The sequence below is a fragment of the Paralichthys olivaceus genome, chromosome 20 (assembly GCF_024713975.1).
Source record: "Paralichthys olivaceus isolate ysfri-2021 chromosome 20, ASM2471397v2, whole genome shotgun sequence".
Classification (NCBI taxonomy): domain Eukaryota; kingdom Metazoa; phylum Chordata; class Actinopteri; order Pleuronectiformes; family Paralichthyidae; genus Paralichthys; species Paralichthys olivaceus.
Window position 1 is genome coordinate 7,077,410 of NC_091112.1, and position 18,692 is coordinate 7,096,101.

An 18,692-nucleotide genomic window follows, 5' to 3' on the forward strand; every position below is an offset into this window, starting at 1 on the left:
GGTGGAAAATTACACGTGACGCAGCGCACGCATGGGATTGGCTTTCGTCCGACTCGAGCTGGAAACAGTTTATACACGTCTACAGATGCTTATTAATACTACTACTACTACTACTACTACTACTACTACTACTACTACTAATAATAATAATAATATTACAAAAGTATATAATAATATTACTATCAATAATAATAATATATGAACAATTTTCTCAACAAAGACACAAAATTATTCAAAAGAGGATAAAACAACAATAAAATCTTAGTTAACGAGAAAGATAAAAAGATTGCTTATTTTAAAAATGTAAAACATTAAATAGCAGTAAGAAACGATCACGACCATTTTAATAGCATGGAATAACTGTTTAAAACCAAACTCAACAGAAAATTGAAGACCTGAACATACATCAGTGTGATAAGAAACAATCGATAACGCCAGAAACCATGTTGGAGAAAATGTATTTCAACGTTTTGACACCAGCCACCAGGTGGCGACTGAGACACTTTGGCTTCACTTTTGAGAGCGGTCATGTCATCCAGTTTGTGTTTCTGAAATGTGTTTATAAACCTATATCATGTACATTATCCATGTCCGGAAACCAGACTGAAATTGAAATGGTTTACGGATGTGTTGTAAAAAGCAATGATGTCTTTGCTCTTCAGTAACTACAGCTGTCACGAGTTCTCGCGAGAAATGCAGCAGGAACATTGACATTGAGGCTAAAAACATGATGTAGATGCCGATTAGAGGCAAATTTTAACGTTCGGGGCTTACGTTCACTTGGAGGACATTTTATAGGCATTTTATATATTTTCAGTTGTTGTGTTTAAAATCGTTCCCCATTTACTTCAATTGTATTGGAAGCTGAAACTTCCCCCACCCGTCTATCGACATAGTCAAGTAGTTAATGAGTGACTTTTCCTTTTTGGGCGAACTATCCCGTTTAGAGTATTAATAATAAATGTAAAATATATATTATTATAATATATCACCAGGAGTCATAATCCTGCAATATGACGTCATTACCAGTGTAGAGAAAATATCCCGTAAAAAGTATCTGAAAGCGACTTTTTTCTCATGCCCACGAGCTCACTATATAAATGTATAATATATATGAATAAAAGTGTATATCTAGTGAGGTAGGTGTTATTGTCTAGAGATCACATTTTATAATGGCCGAAGATATACGTAAGCAGGAAATCCCAGTATTATGAAGCTGATCCGGAACTTGTGCAGACCTGGCAACCCTGCTGTCAAAGTGCACCTTGAGCGGATGAAGCTCCTCCAGCAGAGTCACCGCTGACTCACCGGCTCTCCCCGCCGCGCACACGCTTCATATCAGGTTCATCAGCGATGGCAGGCGGGCTAATGTAAGACGACAGCCGCCGAAATGAGCGACAGAGCCGATGCGAGAGGGCCCGCGAACCGCCGGAGGAGGACGACCATCTCCGGCGCTGCTGGCGGCGGCGGAGCGGCGACGGGGAGGCAAGCGAACGGCAGCAAGTTGCACGACGTGGGGGAGAAACCTCGACAGCATCCGGCCAAATCCAAAACAGAGGACGAGGTGCAGGGACACCCCGGGGAATGCAGAGAGATGTCCGGGCAGCAGCTCGCAGACAGTCCGAGGAAGGAGAGGAGTGCAGCGGAGGATATCAACGAGAGACTCAGGTAGACACTGATTTAAAAATAATACCACGTTATCCTCCCTTTGTCAGGTTTCTGTCACAAATAGTGTTTTGCTTCTCTGGGATTAAATGGTCCAGACACGACAAGTGCATGTATGATGGCTTTTGATTTAGACTTAGTACCATGTGGAAAGATAGGGAAGAGCTGCAAGTTGATGTGTAATATCACTTCATGTGCAACATTACTTCAATATCACTTCATTAGTAATATCCCTTTATGAGTAACATTACTTCAATATCACTTCATTAGTAATATCACTTCATGTGCAACATTACTTCAATATCACTTCATTAGTAATATCACTTCCACTATTATATTATATTATTTACAGTATTATATTAATTTGCGATATTGGAGTCATTATCATGTGCAATACTTGCTTCTCATTTGTCATTTCCAATACTACTTCATCTATATTTATTTTTGTCCAGTGTAAGTAGTAGTTTTTCCTTCATGTTGTTGATGTTTTTGTAACTTACCTTACATATATTGTTATATATTTAGGCACCGATCCTCTCTTACTCCTCATTAAACTTGTATATTTATACAAATAATAACATAATAAAGTGAAAATAATACATTATTAAGTTATTATTTGTAGTTTAAAGGAAGCTGAAATTCAGTTATTATAGTACTTACACTGGACTCTTCCCAACTAGATAAGTATAGTGTCACTTCCTGCGCCACGGTTACTGACAAACAACAATGGCATGTGCTTTTGCAATAATGTGACTACGTCTATATCTGCACGTTCTGCTGCTGGTCTGGTCTTGCTCCTGGAACTCGTCAGCTCTTCCCTCTTTTTCTTCCACTTTTTCTGACTTTCTATTATTTCTGTCTTCTTACCTCTCTTAGAATTCTCCCTCCTTCTTAATATAATATTCTTTCCTTCCTGCTCTCCTCTCCTTTCTCGCTCATCTCCTCTCTGTTTCTTCTCTGTCAGGTGGTGTAAACGTTATTGCCTAACCTCAGTTTAAACAATGTAAAATACCTTTCACCTTAATTTCTAAAATTTTTCATTGTCTGTTGCGACCTCATGTGATTAATTCATTTCAAAGAAAAATGGAACGGACAAAGTTTCTTTAGAAATTGCCTAATAATCCAGTCAGGCCACTTGAAGTTTAAATCAGTCTGTCTGGTTTCTTCACAGTGGTATTTCTAAGTATTTGTGATTTCATCAAACAGTCCTGTGTTTCTTAACAGAGGTTTGAGAGTTACTAGTTTGCACAGTGATCAAATCCCTGAGGTCGTGATTATGCAAAGGTAAAGAAAGATGACTAAGTCTTCAGTAAAACTGTGGGCCCTGTGTTGTCTTGCAGCTGTCACGTCCTGCAGGAGTCTCTCTTGAGCTCGGCCAGCGGCTACAGCAACTACAGGGGAATCCTCAACTGGTGTGTTGTCATGCTGGTGAGTAAAATGTGCATTTAGCACTAAACATGTTCCGTACTGTGACTTCCCAAAGTGCCCACCATCAGCAATGTAAACCCTGACACGGTAGAATATTGTTTTTGTGTTTGTATTGATTCATACATTCATCTGTATACATATACCTCAGATTTTAAACAGCAAAGCATTCAACCAACTGTCCAGTGTTTCTCACCCGAGGTTTGAGAGTTTCCAGTTTGCACAGTGATTCAATCCCAGAGATCATTACTATGTGAAAGGCAGGACGGGTGATAAAGAGCTGGAACTACCCTGAAGTAATCAGTAAAACTATTGTTTCCATGAGATTATGCTGTAACTAATCATACAGAGGCTTGAGTCCTCCTGCAGCAAGTTTCGTTTCTGTCCCGGGCTTCTTGCTGCTTGTCCTATCAGGTAAAATGCCCCAAAAATATCTTTAAAAAAAAGAGGAGTTTAAAACCGCAATTGAGCCAAAACTAGTCTATAAACGGGTTCTTCTTTGGGTCATAACACACCCCTCCATAAAACTTCATGGAAACCACATCAGTAGTTTTTGAGTAATCCTGCTGACAGAGAAACATACAAAAAGCCAATAAAAGCATAACCTCCTTGGTGGAGTTAATTTTTCATATGGACAATATGAACATTTTATTGTGAAAGCATTCCAGCCTTATCACGCAGCCCTGCCTTTAGTATGCAAGGACATCTGTTGTCTTGTATCTCCCTTTTTCTGTCTCTCACCCAGTCACACAAACAGGATATAACACTGCTTAGCACAACAGCACATTTGAATTGCAGGGCGTCTGTGGGCAGCTGCTCTAACAACAAAATTGAAGGTAGCAGCCCACACTCCACTTCCTCCTGGGGCTCAGGACTAGTTGAACCTGTTACATTTACACAGAAAACTTGTGGCGTGTCTTTGTGTGTTTAGTGTGAGTCTGATGAGTTGCTTCTTTTTGTGTTGTGCACATTAACCTAACCTAACATATGTAGATCAGCAGCTTGTTTTGTTTTGTCCTTGTTAGACATTGCCGTAATTTACAATCCAGATCAATCAGGTTACAGTTTAATGTCAGCTTCATTCATTTAAAAATGAAATATAAAGGGGAAGTTGAATAACATGTTGCTCAATATTCCAGCTTCGGGGTCAGTTTGGGTTGCCTGGCAATTTCCTCTCTGGAAACGCTGTAAAAGTACTCTGGTAGTACTGTAGACTCCATGATAAGTGTGATTCTGATTTTGGCTGCTTCAACCTTGCCTCAGATGCAGAACCCCACTGTTGCAACACTGGTGTGTCTAAGGTCAATTAAGGACAACAAGGCCTTCCTCAGTGATATTAACTGCCTGCCCTGTTCCAGTGGATGTGTGTGTGTGTGTATGCGCATGTCTGTCTATAGTTATGGGGCCAATTTTGGTTCAGTACCATTATTGTGAGGACATTTTGGCTTGTCCTTACAAAGTCAATGGGCTGTTTGAGGGTTAAGACTTGGATTCTGTCAAAACTATAGAGAGACGTGCATGTGTGTGTTATTTTAATAGGCCCAAATATCCAGGTAGCTGTAATCCTACTGAATATAAAATGGATCTGACTATAAATACAAAAGAAGTATTTTGGAAATAAATCCTACATGGAGACAACAGTCCAGAGTTTTATAAATACAACAAATACTTTTAAATACTTTACAGCTTTGTAGCTTGTATTTTAACACTGGACAGAAATGCTTCTTCAGCCACATGGCCTGGGTTCACTTCATTTACCCCCTGCAGAAGTGTCTTTGAGCAGGAAACTGAATTCCTGCCAACTCCCTTGGGGCTGCTCTGAACTTTGAACTCTGACCTTTCTGTGGACGAGGAGGAGAGAGCAGACACAATTTTGCCATTTTCAATATTGCACAGTTAGATTTTGCAATGTTATACGTGACGCTGCTCTCGTGTCCACGCTGAAGGTTACGGTCACTGGTTCAGGCGACATTCATAGTGGGATTAAAAATCACATCGCTGCAGAGCCTTGGCAGACGAGTGTGAAACAACAACCTTCTCAAGTATCACTGTCGTCATTATCTGGGCTGTGTCTTTAACTCATAAACTTTACTGTCATAAAAATTATCTAAACAATGTGTATATTACATCTACATGCATGTTGCCTCTCTGTTGAGTGCAGATCAGTATGAGCTCAGATAACTGATGACCGAGATAAAGCTGGACCCGGACCTTGAACTATAATACATAATATGATAATAAACTTTTCAGCAGAGGGTTGGGACGGGAATCAAGGTGTGATGGTCAAAGGAACGTGTTGCTAAGTTTAGACGGGAAGCACATCTGATCTTCATATCAGATACAGAGAAGCTTTTATACTGCAAGTGTCCCTCTCCATGAACTGCTCTGCATTAGTCCGACTGTTCTTCCACTTTTTAACTGTTGAACGGCACCAGACTGTTCGTATTCCTGTTCAAACACATTCAAATCTGCAGATTAAACATGAGCTGAGCCGTGTGCTAAAAAAATAATAAGCCAGATTTATCACTAAGCATTTTTAGCCTGTAAACAAAGGCCAGATTCAGTGAATGGCCACTTACATGACAACTTTACACTCAAGCACGTTATCTACCTAAAGACGGAAAAAAAAACTAAAGCACAGCCAGCACATTAACCATTCAGCCAACCAAAATGCCTATGTGTACTTTTAACAAATCAAGCTTTTCTCTATTAAACAAACATTTGCAATTTTTTTTTTAATTTGGAACCAAAGAATTCTAGGAAATCTATTTAAAATGTATTTTGTATGATTGTAGTTGTGACTGTGGATGATTCTCTTGTGGCTCTTGTGTCGTCTCCCTCAGGTGCTGAGTAATGCACGTCTCTTCTTGGAGAACATTATAAAGTGAGTGAACTCTCACCTACACACAATTTAATAATATACATTTATTATGCCTTGTTTCATGTTTATTATGTTTCCTCATCCAGGTATGGCATCTTGGTCGACCCTATCCAGGTGGTGTCTCTCTTCTTAAAGGACCCCTATAGCTGGCCAGCAGCTTGCCTGATCATTGGTACGGACCTTATATTTTACTACATTAATATTATCTAAAGATATTGTGAATCACTTTTAACCTGTTCATGTTGAACTGACCAAACAGGTGCTGTGTCTCTATCACCTTTAATTACATCTAGTTAATCACATTTACATGGTGCCTGTGTACAATATGAAACAACAATGAAATAAATTTAACATCATCAGTCTGTGTAGCTGTTGTAAAAAAGGTTTTCTATGTTCAATGTTCCAGCATCTAATGTCTTCATCTTAGCCGCCTTGCACACAGAGAGACGTCTGGCTCTGGTGAGTCTTCACAGTGATTTTCATACTTTTTTGCACATTGGACAAAACTAATTTTCATTTATATCCTGTGATAACATTTCAACCATTATGGACGGTTCAGAGTTGACCTATTTCTGAACAAACATTTTTCTTCTTTTTGAACTTTGACATTATATTTGTTCAGGGATTTGGTCAAAATTGCATCTGCACTGTTAGATGAAGCTATAAGAGAACTTTGAGGATGTTTGTGAGAAACAGGATCTTGACACTTTCTCCGGTCTACAATTTAAATTCCACACTCCAGCACCTGCCCCTTTTATATCTGCTCTTAACCTTGATATGAACAACACTACTGATCCAGATTAGATTATATACGACGGGTACAGTATTTTATTTGAATGAAGCATGAGCCCTCGTTTTGCACAGTGAAGAAAATTTGCTCTTCACTCCTTTATCAACTCCTTCTTTCATCTTTTCAGGGCACCATTTCCAAAACAACAGGACTGATCCTTCACGTTTTTAACCTGATATCTTTGTTGATCGTTCCTTCAGCCACAGTGCTCTCTGTGACCTCCATCACCCCAGGTACATGTAAATAGATACAGGAGATTTCTTATATGACATATACATGTAAAGGACTTTTTAATAAGAGTGTTAATGTGAATATTTTGATGCTAAGACAAAAATATGGGTCAGTTGCTTCAGAATTGACAATCAAATGATAAGTGATCTAAAGTGATGACCTTTCATCTATATTTTATTGCTCTTAGTCAATAACCAGTGTGTGTGTGTGTGTGCGTGTGCGTGTGTCAGTGGGTGGCGTCCTGTCCCTAGGTGTCTACACAGTGCTGTTTCTCAAAATGTACTCCTACCAAGACACCAACAGGTGGTGTAGAGAAATCAGACAAGCCAAAGCCAAAAGACTGACACGATCATACTCATGTAAGTATATAAATAAACACACACACACACACACACACACACACACACACACACACACACACACACACACACACACACACACACACACACAAACACATACACACACAGCAAATGTTGAATCATCTCGACCGAGGCCTAGAAACAGCTCATGATGCTGTGAATAAATCGAAGAATGGATTCACACTTGTGTCTCTGCTCACTGAACAGAATGTTTATTTTGAATTTGACATTTGTGTACTGTTACTACCATCTAGTGGTAAATGTACGTTTTTTTGGCCAAAACACACAAGGTTTCAAACAAACAGATACAGATAGGTAATATCTGACTTTAACACTATGTATTTTTAAGTTATTTTAATTCTTGAATATGAATGCAACATGATGACTTTCCGTCTATACATTGCACGAGTAACCCTTAAAATTGCCTTTTCATTTTTCAGGAACAACAGTAGAAAAACATTGGAATGATAGTTAATGGAGATTCAGCTCATTAGAGAGACAAGCAGTTTGTTACCATCTGTATTTGTGTGTTTCTCAGGTCCGTCTGTGGCTCAGTCCAATGGTTCAGCAGTTCACACTCATGTCTCCTACCCAGGAAACCTGACCCACAGAGGTGACGACGCCGTGACGCCTGCACACACATGAACTGCACAGTTTATAATAAAACATTTCAATAATGAATATTATTAATACCTTATTTCTTTGTTTGTCTTCAGACATGTACTACTTTGTGTTTGCCCCGACTCTCTGTTACCAGCTCAACTTCCCACGGTCACCTCGAATACGTAAGAGGTTCCTGATGAGGAGACTTTTTGAAATGGTGAGAGGGAAAACACACACACACACACGCACGCACACGCACACGCACGCACACGCACGCACACGCACGCACACGCACGCACACACACGCAGGCACAGTTGACAATGTCATTTAGATGACAGGCATGCATGTTTTCTTTCAATCATAACTCGCTCTTTCTTGCAGCTTTTCTTCATGCAGCTGTTGGTGGGATTGATACAGCAGGTATGTACAATATTTATATGATTTAATAATTATTTAATAATAACAAACTTATTACTGAAGCGGCTTTCCAAACAAAGGTACAAGATGCTTCACAAAATGAAATGAAATGAAAAGTGAAAAGTGCAAAGTTAGCAAATCATCAGCAAAACAATGAAATATAAATATAAAAATGATACAAACTACTTGAATCAAAGTCTTTTCATATTTCAAACAACATTAATTCATTGAAATGTGTCTCTTTCAGTGGATGGTTCCCACTATACAGAACTCAATGAAACCATTCCAGGTGAGCATACTGTACATACAAACACTTAACCCTTATATATAATCCCCTTCCTGCAGCCTGGCTAACAACCTCTGGCCTAAATTGAAATCATATACTGTAAATTGAATTGTTTCAGTATCTACAAGGAATTAAAACATAAAGACACTTAAAGCTGCAACTGCAACTTCTTGAAGAAAGAATGTAATATTCTCGTGTCTCACAGGAGATGGACTTTTCTCGGATGGTGGAGCGCCTGTTGAAATTAGCAGTGAGTATCATCACAGGGTCGAACAGGATTATTATTTCATCACTTAACCTGTCAAAATGAAACCCTGGAGTTGTCAGGCGAAAGTTAATGTGTATATCTGATAGAAGGAGTAGCAACATGGCAACACACCCACACATCTTTCCCCGATTTCTCCCACTCTCCTCACCTCTCCCTCTCCTCTCCTCTCCTCCTCCTCTCCTCTCCTCTCCTCCCCTCTCCTCTCCTCTCCTCTCCTCTCCTCTCCTCTCCTCTCCTCTCCTCTCCTCTCCTCTCCTCTCCTCTCCCAGGTCCCTAACCATCTGATATGGTTAATATTCTTTTATTGGTTTTTCCACTCATCTATGAACTTTGTGGCAGAGCTGCTGCAGTTTGGAGACAGAGAGTTCTACAGGGACTGGTGGTGAGTACAGAGTTCGTACAGTAGAAGTATTTGTTCACATGCAACAATATTCGTACATTTTAGGATACTCTGACAAGACATGAAAACAGGCACACATGCTCCGTTTGTCAGTAATTTGATTCGATTTTTTTCCATTTAGCTAGCTCGTCTTGAATGTGCTAATGAAAACAATTATGTACGTGCCAACAGACCATGTATCTTGTTCATTTTAGGAACTCTGAGACTGTCACCTACTTCTGGGCCAACTGGAACATCCCAGTACACAAGTGGTGTCTCAGGTGAGCATCATTTTTCAACATTTACACCTTGTTTGATGTTTTGGCTTCATGTTGAGCTACTCTAGGGTTAGAGTTCTCTGTCGCTGCAACAGAAGCACCTATCTTATCTTTGAAATTAAAAACCTAACAGTGTATACACACTGTGTGACAGGCCATCTAGACCCAGATTCAGACGGCCTCATGTGCTCCTTACACAGGTCGCGTAGGGCTGCACAAATTATCCACTGATCCTGTCTCACTGTCGGTCTTTCTTCACGAATAGAGAAAAAAAACACCACAAGAGTCACTAACCCGTCATACGTTTTCATTCAGATTGAAGAGATAATGGTCAGCAGGATTTGTTAAGTGCCTGTGAGCTACAGTCTTTGTTTGTTACAGACACTTCTATAAGCCAATGTTGAGGAAGGGGGTCAACAAGTTTCTGGCTCAAACCGCAGTCTTCCTGGTGTCAGCCTTCTTCCACGAGGTAAATCAACAACACTGACAACAATCCTCCTTTAGGGAACAGTTTGTTGTGGACAATTGTTTAAATCAGAAACAACAGAGAACATTGTGTAATTAATGTAATTTACCATCACTGATATGTTAATTAAAATGTCATTTCTTATTTGAAAAAGTTCAAGGAACTGACTCCCTTACAGTTTCTTCCTCTGGATTGAAAACACATCTATTTACTCCTCAAGCATAAAAAGAAAACAAAGATTGCATTAAGAGTTTTTATGATAAAAAATCCTTGTTCCGTTGTGTCTGTCCTCTTCAGTACCTGATGAGTGTTCCTCTGAAGATGTTCAGACTCTGGGCCTTTATGGGAATGATGGCTCAGGTGAGACACGTTGAACTGTCACAAATATCTGTTTTCTCTCATCTGCACTCCATCCCCTGCCAGCACACTTTTACACAAGCCTGTGCACGAGCTCATTTTGACCTCTCAGCTTTAACCTCTGCAGGTTCCTCTGGCTTGGTTTGTGGGTCGTTTCCTAAATGGAATCTATGGAAACGCCGCCGTGTGGATCTCCCTCATCATTGGCCAGCCTGTCGCCGTGTTGATGTATGTCCATGACTATTACGTCATTCATTACGGGAGCAGTACATAGTACTGGATCAATGCTCCACGCAGCTTTGGAGCCACAACGTTGTGGTCAGCCTCCAGTGTAATGAAACCCACCATCATGACCAGATCTCAACAGGATGTTTAAAGTCTGAGCTTACAGAGAAAAAGACATTTGTATTTCTGTTATTTGAATAGATCCCATGCATGATTTTATCAAAAACAGAAGCAGATGTGTTTTCCCCAATTTGCAGATATTGGTGGTGGACGATCCAGGTGAGTTGTCCTGCCTCGGCTTTTAACAATGGCTACAGTCACACTTTTTACATTAAATGTGTATATATACACACACACATATGCCGCTCTTTGATCCAATGCAGTTGTCAAGTATCACATATATTTATATTAAAACGATTTGCAAGAAAATGTAAAGAAAGGACCCATCACCAAAAAAAAAGGTTTATGAAAAGGTTTTTGTGTAACAGTCAAAGCTACATGTGTTATTTACCTTGGTATGATTTGATTTTATGTGCCAAATATTTCATTTTGTACTATTTGTTTATGTGACTGCAGTTTTATTGTGCCATCTTCTTTTGTTGAATGTAAATTATGCAGTTTTGATTTTACTGATCTGAGCCAATGAATGTTTTTTGCACTTTAAAGAGATGCATGCTTTTAAAGCAATAGATTTCTATTCATGTTTTTGGTTCATCTGAGGAAAATATGTTGTTTTAATATAACTGTACGTTCTGTAACATCCTAGATGATGTTTTTTTTATTTGATTCAGTTTGTATATTAAATAGTTTTCTTGAGCTGATCTTATAGCTAAAGTTACTTGAGCCTGACATCATTGCCAATCTGGATATTGCCACATAAAGGTTGATAAAGGTGTATTGTTATTTTAGTTAATATTTTAATTTGTCAAACACCAAATGAGATATGAGTTTACATGTTAAAATCAGACTTTTAATTTTTTTTTAAAGTTTCCCATGTTTTTCCCTCGTTGAAAACATTTCAGGGAAACAATGTTGTTCAATCATAAAAACTCCAGTCATCAAAAACTCTGTTCACATTCCTTGTTGAAAATGATAAGTGCCTGTCGCTTTAACACCAGATCGAAAAAATATATTTACAGTTTAATATAGAAACTACACAGAAGCCAAATACTTCAAAAGGAAAGACATTTTTTCTCTGTAGCCAATAGATTCACAATGCATTTGTATGTATGGTGTTTCGAAGTATTTGGTAATCTACTTAAAACTTCCTGTCCTTACTTCAAATTCTGCTCCACGTGTATTCTAACTCTTTAGCAATATGAACCTTTTTCAAATGTCTGACTCAATGTTTTTCTGTTGGAGTTGTTTTGTTTATGAGTTGTGTATAAATCTATAAATGACATTAATGGTATTTCAGTGCACACATGGCAGCTTTAATATCTTCTAAGTCTGACCCACTTTTACCAACATGTGATTCTGTGTATGTTCTGTTAGCAGCAGTAAGTACATAAGATTTGAGTCTGGGAGAGTTTTTCTACAAAATACAAATCACATGGCTCAGTGCATTCTTGTTAACTGGGAGGAGAGAAACAATGAAGAGTGAAAAAGACAACTCCAACTACTAGAAATTTAGTTTAATTGGCATTATTTGGTAAACAGACTCAAATTAACTGTAGCAATATGGAATAAATGATTCATTTTATTTGCATGATCCTGATATGGAACATTTATTTCCTGAGTTCTTTACCTTTAACTCTGCCTTGCTTTTAGTTTTTCAAAAGATTTCTTGTCAATGGAAACACAAAGCGACCAGATGCTGAGCTGAGTTTAACATAAGAGAGTTCTCTTTGTCTTTTGAGATGTGGTTATCAGAATTCTAAGAAGATAGCCTTTTTGTGTTATTTATTTGCCTGAAATTAGCCCAGTTCTTGTCTTGGAATGTATTGTTATTTGTTGATACCATTAACTGAAATCCAAAGTAAAACAAAGATTATATGTTTTAGGAATGAAAATAATTTCCACTGCTTTTTTTTTAAATGATTTGTGTTGTTGGATAAAGATCATTTATATTTGATGAATGAACTTGTCTATTTTTCTTTGTTTCTATTGCCAAAAATGTGCGTTTACCATTTAATGACAATTATTTATCAGAAGAAAGAGAATGAAGCAGATAGAAAAAGAAGAATGGAGGAAATGAGAGGTGAAAAAGGTCTATTCCTGCAAGAAGGACACACACAAAACAGACAGGTATTAGACAAACATCAAATATCTGCATGAGTATCATACCATAGAGATATTTGTCTGTGCATGGAGGTGCATGTCTCACCTTGGCCTTCTGATTTTTCATGTCAAGTTTAAACTCTGCTGGGGTCTCGTCCTCAGAGTATTGTCTGTCAGTGAAATACACCCTCCTGATTCAAAGGTTGGCGTGGATCTAAGAGAAAAACACATCTGACATTAGCAACAGAAAGACAATACAACATTAAACATTCGATTTAAAGATTTTACAGTCTCATCAGCTGAAGTAGCATCTGAAGACAGCTCGTTTCTTGGAATGAAAATAATTACCACTGCTTTTTATTTGAAATGATTTGTGTTGTTGGATAAAGATCATTTATATTTGATGAATGAACCCTGTCTATTTTTCTTTGTTTCTATTGCCAAAAATAGCAACTGCGTTTACCATTTAACGACAATTATTTATCAGAAGGAGAATGAAGCAGATAGAAGAAGAAGAATGGAGGAAATGAGAGGTGGAGAAGGTCTATTCCTGCAAGAAGGACACACACAAACAGACAGGTATTAGACAAACATCAAATATCTGCATGAGTATCGTACCATAGAGATATTTGTCTGTGCATGGAGGTGCATGTCTCACCTTGGCCTTCTGATTTTTCATGTCAAGTTTAAACTCTGCTGGGGTCTCGTCCTCAGAGTATTGTCTGTCAGTAAAATACACCCTCCTGATTCGAAGGCTGGCGTGGATCTAAGAGAAAAACACATCAGACATTAGCAACAGAAAGACAATACAACATTAAACATTCGATTTAAAGATTTTACAGTCTCATCAGCTGAAGTAGCATCTGAAGATAGCTCGTTCCTCCTCTGTCTCTGTGCACTGACCTGTACACGCACCGTCTCGACATACTTCGTTCCATATGCCTTATTGGTGAAGTCTGAAAGGTTTAACTGAAGCTGATTCCATCCAGCATCCAGCTTCATGGGCATGGTGCAGATGAACGGCCCCACTTGTGTCGCGGTCCGAAAGTTACTCCACCGAAAACGACGCCGGACATTATGATCATCCAACACCTGAGAGTCGCAAACATGGGGGAGATAAAATGAATGAGCAATGACTCCCAACACCATAAAGAACAAAACCCAGGATAAAACATCATCCCTGGGTGTAAAGGTTCAGTGTGTATTATTTAGTGACATCCAGTGGTGATGTTGCATGTTGCAGCTGAATACCCATCACCTCACCCTCCCCTTCCAACCATAAAAGAGAACCTGTGGAAGCCTTCAGTTGTCATAAAATCTCATGTCTTTACATGGCAGCCTCAGTAGAATGGACCCGCTCCTGATGCTAATATAAAGTATTTAAATATAAAGGGCCCATTCTCAGGTAAAGTGACCAACAATTTGTAAAATTTAGATGAAACACACTACTAAAAACATCATTAGGATTATTTTATATTCAACTTCTGCCAATAGATCCCTTTTATATAAATCATACACACTGAATCTTTAAGGAATACATGTGTGCCTTCCCCACCTGGACCTCAAAAGAGAAATACTTTTTGAGGTTCTTTATGGTCATGACCAGAAAAGGAAACTTGATGCCCAGTGTCTTCTCTGGTTCTGCAGGACACGTGATGTAGGTGGTGCTGTAGGGGTCAGAGAGGTAAGAGCGTGAGACAGGAGTAGAACAAATGTGTTAACACAAGATGACCTGAGCTGAGGGATGAGTTAAGAACTTACCTCACGTTCACCCCTCCGATTTCCAACACCGAGGAGCGAATGTCTTCATCCATGATTGTATTGACGTGGCCATTTTTCACCTATGAACATAGAAATATGTGACATTTTTTGGTTAAATATAGAGAACTCTGCACATTATATCTGTATAACAACACAAAGCAGCAGGACAGATGTGCAAAGAACATATTTGAGGATCTTTATAGTCACAGTTACAGTTTGTCAACCAGCGAGATCAGCACAACTTTGATTGTTAAAATGACAGTCAATTAAATAAGATATTTACAATTTATTGTATTATGTTTAATATCTGTCAGGCTACAATTCAGATGCTGATGTGGATGGAGTCAGTCATATGATGAAGATATTGTCATTGCATTTAAAATCTTTAAAGTGTTGTAATTTGACCTTAAACTCTCTTTAAAAATGTCATTAATCATTATTATTATTGTTGTTAATATTATTATTGCTTTTACACTGTGCCTTCTGGCCCTCCGTGTAACCTACTTTATTTACCTTCAACATTCATTGAGAACAGGGCCCTTTCAGGCTATAACGTTTTGTTAAAGTTCACTCACGTGCGTGTCCCAGATCTTCAGAGGTTTGCTGCCGATGCCGTAAAAGATGGAGAGGAATCCGCTCTGAAAAGTGTTTTTAAACATGTTCTACAGTCTGTTGCTAACCTTTGTGTATAGATCAAATTTCACTATTGCTTCTCAGTCCGCTGCCAACAATTCAAAGAAGCTCCAGTTCAGTGAAAAGCTAAACCATAAAACTCAAGGTATATGCATTACTGCATCTGCAACATCAAAGGTTAACAGTTCGATCAGTGGTTCTACATCAAAGGACAACCCATGTACCTATACTTTTTCTTTGTTTGGAGTGAAAGGAACCATTGACAGGATTATATCAAACAAATCCAATGATCTATAGGCCTATAGGCCAAAAGCAATGACATCACATATGGGAAAAGTTGTGGAAAAAAAAGATTACGGAAAGATTAGCATACTATATGGAAAGCAGAGGAATGTTACCATCAGAGTGTATTTAGGGAAGAGGGACCATGGACCGGGTCATATGCTTGGAAACAGCAGTTAAGAAAGAACAAGTTAATGAATAGTCTGTAATGACAGTGTCTGTAAGCCCCAACATTCAAATTTGACTCAAATGGGGTCATTTGCATCATGTTTTTAGCCTAAATGTCCTCTGATATCTTCGTGGTTACTGCTAGAGTAACTGCAGCTATCACAAGTTCTCGCGATCCTCACGAGTTCTCACTAGAACTGCAGCAGAAACTAGGAGAAGGATGAATAGGAGACTTTAAATATCAGCACACAAAACTATAGTTTTATTGCAAAAATATTGTTAAACAACGATTAATTGAAAAAACTTTATTGAGCAGAGAACACAAGACATCACTCAGAACTCTAGCTCCAAAAGGACTATATTACAAATTTCATCACACAGGGAGCGATGCAGGTGGAGAAGGTCTACTGCTGCAAGACACAGACAAACAGACGAGTGTTAGACAAATATCAAATATGATTATTGTACCACATGTACAGATATTTGACTGTGTGTGGAGGGGCATGTCTCACCTTGGCCTTCTGATTCTGGACAGGCAGATAAAGTTTAAACTCTGCAGGGAGCTCGTCCTCAGAGTACAGTCTGTCGGAGAAATACACTCTCCTAATGCGACAGTTTGCGTGGATCTGAGAGAAAAACGCATTAAACAACAGCAACATTAAACATCCAATTGAAAGATTTTACAGTCTCATCAGGTCAAGTAGCATTTGAATATTAATAATAACACATTTTATTTATAGGTGAACTCAAGGTCACCTTCCATGGCAGAGATAAAAACACAACAACAAAAATAAATGTATCAAAAACATCAATCAAATGAACAGTGAATAAAACATAGTTTTGCAAAATGACTGCAGTCGATGAAGGAGCATGAGAATGGTTAACAAGGAGTTGAGATGAAACTGTTTTTCCCAGGATTTTGGAAAGGTAGTTAGAAATAGGATGAAAGTTATTGAAATTGTTTGGGTCTGAACCAGGTTTCTTAAGTACAGGAGTTATTTTAAAAGCTCGTTCCTCCTCTGTCTCTGTGCACTGACCTGTACACGCAGCGTCTCAATATAATTTGTTCCATACGCCCTCCTGGTGAAGTCTGAAAGGTTGAACTGGATCTGATTCCACCCATCATCCAGCCTCATTGGCATAGTGCAGATGAACGGCTTCACTCGTGTTGTGCTCTGGTAGTTACTCGCCCGAAAACGCCGCCGGACATTTTTATCATCCAACACCTGAGAGTTGCAAAGATCGGGGAAGAAAGAGTGAGTGACCATGAATCCCAACACTACGAGCAACAAAACTCAGAATATAAATCATTCCTGGGTTTAAGGAATACATGTGTGCTTTCCCCACCTGGACCTCAAAAGTGAAATATTTCTTGAGGTTCTTTATGATCATGACCAAAAAGGGAAGCTTGATGCCCAGTGTCTTCTTTGGGTCTGCGGGACACGTGATGTAGGTGGTGCTGTAGGGGTCAGAGAGGTACGAGCGTGAGACAGGGCAAGAATAAATGTGTTTACACAGGTTGACCTGAGCTGAGGGACGATTTTAACACACACACAAACTCACCTGACGTTTGTCCCTTCAACTTCCAACACCAGGGAGTGAATGTCATTGTCAGTGATTCGTTTGATGTGCCCATTTCTCACCTGACAACACAGAAACATGTGATATTTTAGGGTAAAAGAGCCTTATCACCATCGCTCCACTTCCCAGATATGAGTTTGTTGCAGATTATTTCTCATCAGTAAAAAAACTAGAGAGAAGTGAAAAGGATTTGTTTGTTTGTCAACAAGAGAGAACTGACAAATGTATTTTTTAACTGTAAAAGAGATCCTGCTCACTTTTAATACATTTTAATGTTACAATCAGCTGATCATATTTTATGTATTTATATATATATATATATATATGGGCTATAGTTCAGAAGGTGGCAGGATGATGAAGTTACTGTTAATCCATTTTAAAACACAAACACACTATTTATTGTAATATAGGAAACACTCAACTGCGGCAGAATATCTTCACTCACAGGAATAACACATCATTAACATGACATTAACACAGGGACACTGGATCCATGACGTATACTACACCACAACCGATGCTGCAACAGCTAGTTAGCATTAGCACGTGATGCTACGGAAGCCAGTGGTCGGCTCAGGGGTGTCACTCACCTTTTTGTCCCAGATCTGCAGAGGTTTGCTGCCGATGCTGTACAAGATGGAGAGGAATCCGCTCTGGAACGTGTTTTTAAACATCTTCTGTGTTCGTGTTTCGATCCACCGCCACTGCAGCTCTCAACTCTTGTTGTTTACAGTTTAGCTTTCCGTTCCCAACGCTACCGCCTCCGTGGAGGAACTGGATAACCTTAGTTCCGCTGCAGAAGATTCACAGAAGCTAGGGCTCGATAAAAAAAGCACAAACACCGTCAGAGTCAGTTCGGTTCGTGGCGGTCGCACGGTTCCGTTCACGGAGGCGTGAAGTGAACAGCCTCTCCGGTCTTTTACTGTTGCTAAGGAACAGAATCGCTCGGTCTCGCTTTCACGTCGACTCTAAAAGCGTGACCCACCCCGGTTGCCTTGGCAACATAATGCTGGAACGTGAGCCGCGTTCATGAATGAATAAATTAAATAAATTATAAAAATATAAATTAATAAATCAATTGATAGATAGATAGATAGATAGATAGACAGATAGACAGACAGATAGACAGATAGATAGATAGATAGATAGATAGATAGATAGACAGATAGACAGATAGATAGATAGATAGATAGATAGATAGATAGATAGATAGATAGATAGATAGATAGATAGACAGACAGACAGACAGACAGACAGATAGACAGATAGATAGATAGATAGATAGATAGATAGATAGATAGATAGATAGAAAGAAAGACAGATAGATAGATAGATAGACAGATAGATAGATAGATAGATAGATAGATAGATAGATAGATAGATAGATAGATAGACAGACAGACAGACAGACAGATA

The 18,692-nt window shown here is 38.9% G+C and overlaps 3 protein-coding genes across 5 annotated transcripts; 1 reads left to right on the plus strand and 2 right to left on the minus strand.

Annotated features, from left to right (window-relative positions):
• Window positions 1–1,133: 1,133 nt before the first annotated feature.
• dgat1a (diacylglycerol O-acyltransferase 1a) lies at window positions 1,134–12,713 on the plus strand. Its single transcript, XM_020102047.2, has 17 exons — window positions 1,134–1,668; window positions 3,006–3,093; window positions 5,934–5,974; window positions 6,058–6,143; window positions 6,378–6,430; window positions 6,889–6,994; window positions 7,223–7,351; window positions 7,890–7,964; window positions 8,068–8,171; window positions 8,337–8,375; window positions 8,620–8,661; window positions 8,864–8,908; window positions 9,196–9,308; window positions 9,521–9,586; window positions 9,965–10,052; window positions 10,347–10,409; window positions 10,534–12,713. The coding sequence occupies exons 1-17, from the start codon at window positions 1,391–1,393 to the stop codon at window positions 10,678–10,680; spliced, it is 1,563 nt and encodes a 520-aa protein (XP_019957606.2). The 5' UTR covers window positions 1,134–1,390; the 3' UTR covers window positions 10,681–12,713.
• On the minus strand, window positions 12,311–15,403 carry LOC109638867 (uncharacterized). Of its 2 annotated transcripts, XM_069516881.1 has the most exons (8): window positions 15,188–15,401; window positions 14,613–14,692; window positions 14,407–14,518; window positions 13,755–13,943; window positions 13,510–13,617; window positions 13,315–13,401; window positions 12,958–13,065; window positions 12,311–12,848 (listed from the first exon to the last, which is right to left on the minus strand). In XM_069516881.1, exons 1-6 carry the CDS (start codon window positions 15,269–15,271, stop codon window positions 13,396–13,398), a joined length of 579 nt encoding a protein of 192 aa, XP_069372982.1. In that variant the 5' UTR covers window positions 15,272–15,401; the 3' UTR covers window positions 12,311–12,848; window positions 12,958–13,065; window positions 13,315–13,395. The 2 variants fall into 2 exon arrangements, with proteins under 2 accessions (XP_069372982.1, XP_069372981.1); XM_069516880.1 differs by lacking the exon at window positions 13,315–13,401 and having other exon boundaries at window positions 12,748–12,848; window positions 15,188–15,403.
• A 531-nt stretch (window positions 15,404–15,934) lies between these two features.
• Window positions 15,935–18,245, minus strand: LOC109638789 (cilia- and flagella-associated protein 20). 2 transcript variants are annotated; one of them, XM_069516879.1, is made up of 6 exons: window positions 17,867–18,245; window positions 17,259–17,338; window positions 17,043–17,154; window positions 16,733–16,921; window positions 16,208–16,321; window positions 15,935–16,105 (listed from the first exon to the last, which is right to left on the minus strand). In XM_069516879.1, the coding sequence occupies exons 1-6, from the start codon at window positions 17,948–17,950 to the stop codon at window positions 16,100–16,102; spliced, it is 585 nt and encodes a 194-aa protein (XP_069372980.1). In that variant the 5' UTR covers window positions 17,951–18,245; the 3' UTR covers window positions 15,935–16,099. The 2 variants fall into 2 exon arrangements, with proteins under 2 accessions (XP_069372980.1, XP_069372979.1); XM_069516878.1 differs by having other exon boundaries at window positions 15,935–16,321; window positions 17,867–18,229.
• Between the last annotated feature and the right edge of the window lie 447 nt (window positions 18,246–18,692).

Bases quoted from the DNA above. Each gene is read 5' to 3' on its own strand.
- dgat1a (XM_020102047.2), top strand. From the start codon at position 1,391: ATGAGCGACAGAGCCGATGCGAGAGGGCCCGCGAACCGCCGGAGGAGG. The intron at 5,975-6,057 runs GTGAGTGAACTC...TTCCTCATCCAG, and splicing joins TTCTTGGAGAACATTATAAA to GTATGGCATCTTGGTCGACC. The intron at 6,995-7,222 runs GTACATGTAAAT...TGCGTGTGTCAG, and splicing joins TGTGACCTCCATCACCCCAG to TGGGTGGCGTCCTGTCCCTA.
- LOC109638867 (XM_069516880.1), bottom strand. From the start codon at position 15,271: ATGTTTAAAAACACTTTTCAGAGCGGATTCCTCTCCATCTTTTACGGC. The intron at 14,693-15,187 runs GTGAGTGAACTT...CTATGTTCATAG, and splicing joins TGAAGATCTGGGACACGCAC to GTGAAAAATGGCCACGTCAA. The intron at 13,944-14,406 runs GTGGGGAAGGCA...TGCGACTCTCAG, and splicing joins ATTTCTCTTTTGAGGTCCAG to GTGTTGGATGATCATAATGT.
- LOC109638789 (XM_069516878.1), bottom strand. From the start codon at position 17,950: ATGTTTAAAAACACGTTCCAGAGCGGATTCCTCTCCATCTTGTACAGC. The intron at 17,339-17,866 runs GTGAGTGACACC...CTGTGTTGTCAG, and splicing joins TGCAGATCTGGGACAAAAAG to GTGAGAAATGGGCACATCAA. The intron at 17,155-17,258 runs GTGAGTTTGTGT...TGACCCCTACAG, and splicing joins GTTGAAGGGACAAACGTCAG to CACCACCTACATCACGTGTC.